The sequence below is a fragment of the Alosa pseudoharengus genome, unplaced genomic scaffold (assembly GCF_046254945.1).
Source record: "Alosa pseudoharengus isolate Yale_2024_CS ecotype anadromous, Long Island Sound unplaced genomic scaffold, YU_APseudo_1.1 YU_APseudo_1.1_scf_20, whole genome shotgun sequence".
Taxonomy (NCBI): Eukaryota; Metazoa; Chordata; class Actinopteri; order Clupeiformes; family Clupeidae; genus Alosa; species Alosa pseudoharengus.
This window is the reverse complement of record NW_027468664.1, coordinates 24,478,066-24,483,065: the sequence shown is the minus strand read 5'-3', so window position 1 is coordinate 24,483,065 and position 5,000 is coordinate 24,478,066. Positions and strand designations below refer to the sequence as shown.

Genomic DNA, 5,000 nt, shown 5'->3' with positions numbered 1-5,000 from the left:
TCTGTTCCCAAAGGTACAGGGACAGTGGGACAGAGAGAGGGGGAGAGAGGGAGAGAGAGAGGGATAGAGAGAGAGAGAGAGAGAGATAGAGAGAGAGAGAGAGAAAGAGAGAGAGAGAGAGATTGAGAGGGTCAGTCCCAGACTAGCAGGACGTGTGTGTGTGTGTGTGTGTGTGTGTGTGTGTGTGTGTGTGTGTGTGTGTGTGTGTGTGTTAGGGTTAAAGATCTGTTGCACAGTAGCGGGCGGTTGGGACTTTTGGCTCGGGTCAATATTTGCCATACTCCGTTTGACCCAAAATCACAAGAGGGAACCTTTGAAACTTTGCTTTGCTCATGGGGCTAATCGATTCTCTCGCTCTCTCTCTCTCCCTCTTTCTCTCTCTCTCCCTCTGTCTCTCTCTCTGTGTGTGTGTGTGCATGTGTGGGTGTATGTTAGTGCTCACACTACTAGAGGTGCAACAAAAATTATATTATATATATGTGTGTGTATGTGTGTCACCTGAGTGTCACTATGCACATGTGAGTGTGTCTCCATGTGTGTGTGTGAGTGAGTGCATGCAGCCCATGTGACAGAGATAGAGAGTGTCAATCCAGCCCTCTTTATAAGGGTGTGTTTACATAGCTCTATTTAGTATTATCAGCATCTACTGTATGTGCCTTAATGGATGAATTGTCAACAAACACAGAACATAACATGATTCCTCTCCTTCTATCAAAGGCTACCCTCAGTTCTGTTTTTCAACCACAAGTTCAAAGGTCAACACTTTGGCTTGTGAGTGTAGCGGTACTTAGGAGGAGGCCTGGCACTGGATACAGGTGGATATGGTTCCCTATAAGGTCATGCCAGCCAATCACAATGAGCTACAGTCTAACTATTGGCAGTCAGGCGATGAGCCTGCTAACCCCTGCAGGTTTATACATTCAGGTTCTTATGAGAACCGTGAAGGTCCGTAAGTTCAGGTTCTTGTGAAAAACATAAAGGTTCATAAGTGTAGGTTCTTATCAGAACCCTGAAGGATGACAAATTCAGGTTGTTGTCAGAACCATGAAGGTTCATAAAAACCCTAAAGGTTGATAAGTTCAGGTTCTTGTCAGAACCCTGAAGATCCATAAGTCCAAGGTTTTTGTCAAAGCCCTCAGGGTATGTAGGCCTGTGTAAGTTCAGATTCTCCACAATCAGTTAATGAGGGGTATATAGGAATATGATCTGAGGTAAATAATAAAGCAAATAATAGAGGTTCCTCTGCTTAAACGTGGCGAGGTATATACAAATCCCGCACATACAAAATTCCACCACTGATACAAATGTAAACAACAGGTATCTCCACTGTGTAGGCCTACTGTGAAATGGCTACAGCTTCAGACACACAATCATGTCATTATCACAATAGCCGCACGGGGGCGCCAATATACGTAATATTGCCGGATAAATGGTAGTCGACCCTTGTCAAAAAGTAATTCACAAGTGAGGGACACATTTCGTACACGTGGGGGAATTAAGTGGTTTTAAATATTTATTTCCTCTAACACCTGCACATACTTTGCATTGTTTACGGAACTCTTTGCGATAACAACCCTTTTCTTCTCCATCTTTTTGGATAGGCTATGTAATGCAAATTATTTGTGCATTCCACCAAAAAGACGAAATGGGTTTGGGTTTACCAAACAGGTTATTTGGGAGGTGACTAAACAAAAAGTTTTTAATCACCTGTGGAATGCCTCTCTCTCTCTCTGTGTGTGTGTGTGTGTGTGTGTGTAACTGGAGTAGCACTGAGAAAGCAATTGGGGAGCTTGCCTCGCCTCGCCCCTCCAAGACGCAGGAGGGCGTTCCGTTGGAAACGTCTTGCGCTTCGTCCCTGGACCCAACACCCGAAGCTCCCAATCCCATAGATGCCGTGTAAACATCGGGGACGAAGTAGAGAAGCCCCGCACCGGAGACCGCTGATATGGAAACGTTGGTTTTATTGAGCACCCTCATCTTGTGCTGCTGCCCATTCGGATTTGCGCAAGAGGACGAACTTAAATTCGAGGATGATATTATTTTTAGTGATTTGAATTTAGATTTGAATGTTGTGAGTATACTTTTCTTTTATTTTCACTTATTTACTTATCTTTTGATGGACTGTTGTGACTAGAAAATGCATGCACATAGAAGGAAATAGTGGTCCAACTTGAAATAAAAAATATATATAAATAAAGGTCATAACCTAATGCTAAACACAAGACGAATTTAAGTCAGATGTATCACCAATAACATCAGTGAAGTGGACGAATTATCGATATGTTTACTAAAAGTGTGGATCTTGGACGACTTGTTATTATCTGTAAAAGCAGCGATGACATGCGCTTCTTTTCCAGGCGCCGCGCAGGGTACGTCGACAGGTGAAGACCATGCTGACAAAGGTAGGCTACAGCGGACACGCACCTGCCCCCATATCCCGTGCGCACAAGCAATCAATCATCTCTCTTCGTTTTATGGCGTTGCCACAGCTTAGAAGAAGACGGTCATTCTACTTTTACTTTGAAAGCCTTCTTGGTTCGGCACCGGGGTGTGCCTCCACAGAAAAGTAATCCTGGCAGGGTGCAGGGATGACAAAATCAGTGTCGAAAGTTGCCTGCAGCCAGCCACAGGCTCTGTTTGTGAAAATGGAACTCCCTTGAACTCCCCTGGAACTCACTGCTAGAGCAGAACCTGCCAATAAGCATCAGGACTCAAATATTTTGCCTGCATGGTGCTACAATACACTCGGAGAGCATTCCAATGATTTAATTAGTTAAGTCTGTACACATAGGTGTATGTGTTTGATTAAGCCTATAGTGTCTCAAGACTTGGATCTAATTATTTTTTTCATAACTAGTCTTGAAATTGTGGGGTTATTTTAGCCCACTTGGAAGAAACTATGCTAGAGTGCTTTTATAATACGTTAGGCTACTTAAACCTCAGACTGAACTGGTTTACTGTGGCCTGAGTACAGCATTGAAGATAGAAAGAAAGAATGACTGAATATAGAGTTCAATAAAAATAGTTATGTTTATAGTATGGCAGGAGATTTTGTCCCACATGGAACTTAACAATTCATGCAGTTCATTGGTGCTTATTTTAAGTCAAAGTGACTGTTTTCTTTCTTCTTTTTGACGGATAGGAGACTAAGCCGCATATGACTGAACTGTCGGTAAAGACCACTATCATCTCCCGGTACGCGTTTACGGCCGTGTACTGCAAGATGTTCAACCGGCATTCCTCTGCTGCAGAGGGAACGTTTCATTTCCAGATCCCTGCGGCCGCCTACGTCTCCAACTTCACCATGTAAGCATCCATAAATACCCCCACCCTATCTATCTATCTATCTATCTCTCTCTATCTATCTATCATTGATTTGTTGTCCTAATTTGATCATTTACAACAGCCAGTAAAAAACAAATCTGCTAGAAATAATGCATCCCTGACCACCTCGGCACAGACATTTGCTCCAAATATCCAAGTCCAAGTTCTATTGTTCTAGCATGTTCCATGTAGGGCCCCCTGTATCTCTCGGGGTCCCCCCAGCAGACCCCCCTCTGGCACGGCCCTGTCTGCCTGCCTGTCTCGGAGCATTAGTAGAGGTTCACTGGAGGAGCAAAGACATGAATGACCATCATTGCTCTCTCTGAAGCTGTTAGAGTGTTTGTAGATGAGTGGTATGCAAGCACAGTCACAGTCAAGCATAGAGACCCCTATGGGTGTGTGTGAGTGAGTGAGTGTGTGTGTGTGTGGTGTGTGTGTGTGTGTGTGTGTGTGTGTGTGTGTGTGTGTGGTGTGTGTGTGTGTGTGTGTGTGTGTGTGTGTCCGTATGTGTGTGTATGTGTGAAGAGAGAGAAAGAGAGATTGTAGTTGCTCCCTAGGTAACTGATTAAAGACCCTCTAGGTGTGACGGGGAGGGTGACTAATCCCTGGTGGTGTTTGTGTGTGGCTATGTGTGTTTGTGTGTGTTTGTGTGTGTGTGGTTGTGTGTGTATGTGTGTGTTTGTGTGTGTGTGTGTGTAAGACCGTCTCGGTGTGGCGGGGAGGGTGACTTATCTCTGGTGGTGTTTGTGTTGCCTTTGCTGTTGCCCTTTGAGGTCTGTGACGCTCCAGCTAATTGGAGGGTGGCCAAGTGCTTCAAAGCAGCCAGCTGGAGATGCTGTTCTCCTCCGCCCAGTGGACACCTGTGGTCATATTCCCATAGTCTCCTCAGCAGGACAGGCCTACTGTCTATGGGACGGTGGCAGCATAGTGTTAAGGAGCTGGGCTAGCATGCAGTAGTAGTGTAGTGGCTAAAGAGCTGGGCTAGCATGCAGTAGTAGCGTAGTGTTTAAGGAGCTGGGCTAGCACGCAGTAGTAGCTAGCGTAGTGGCTAAGGAGCTGGGCTAGCATGCAGTAGTAGTGTAATGGCTAAGGAGCAGGGCTAGCATGCAGTAGTAGCATAGTGGCTAAGGAGCTGGGCTAGCATGCGGTAGTAGTGTAATGGCTAAGGAGCTGGGCTAGCATGCAGTAGTAGTGTAGTGGTTAAGGAGCTGGGCTAGCATGCAGTAGTAGTGTAGTGGTTAAGGAGCTGGGCTAGCATGCAGTAGCCTGAAAAATTGTGGGCTCAATACCCGGCTTCCACCGTTGTACCCTTTAGTAAGGCACTTAACCCCGCGTGGCTCTAGGGAGACTGGCCCTTGTAATGTAAATGACATATGTAAGTCTCTTTGGACAGAAGCGTCTGCTGAATGAATGCATGTAAATGTAGATGGCTGTGGTCATATCCCCATATCCCCAGTCTAGCCAGCAGGACAGGCCTACTGTCTATGTCACAGCAGAACACTGCACTTGCCTTTATTTATTCATTTGTTTATTATTTATTTATTTATTTGTTTGTTTGTTAGTTGTTTGTTTATGAGTGTCTCACCCTCTCCACTGTCCTGTCAGATTACAGTTTTTTACAATTGTTTACACACGTTTTCAAAACTCTATGTCTATTTTTCAAAACTCCACACACA

The 5,000-nt window shown here is 44.9% G+C and overlaps 1 protein-coding gene across 1 annotated transcript in view; it reads left to right on the top strand.

Moving 5' to 3' along the window:
- Window positions 1–1,945: 1,945 nt before the first annotated feature.
- Window positions 1,946–5,000, top strand: part of itih5 (inter-alpha-trypsin inhibitor heavy chain 5) — a 25,745-nt gene continuing 22,690 nt past the window's right edge. The window contains exons 1-3 of the mRNA XM_076296923.1: window positions 1,946–2,071; window positions 2,358–2,402; window positions 3,143–3,306. Of these exons, the coding sequence (XP_076153038.1) occupies window positions 1,946–2,071; window positions 2,358–2,402; window positions 3,143–3,306 (335 nt within the window). The remainder of the gene's footprint in view (window positions 2,072–2,357; window positions 2,403–3,142; window positions 3,307–5,000) is intronic.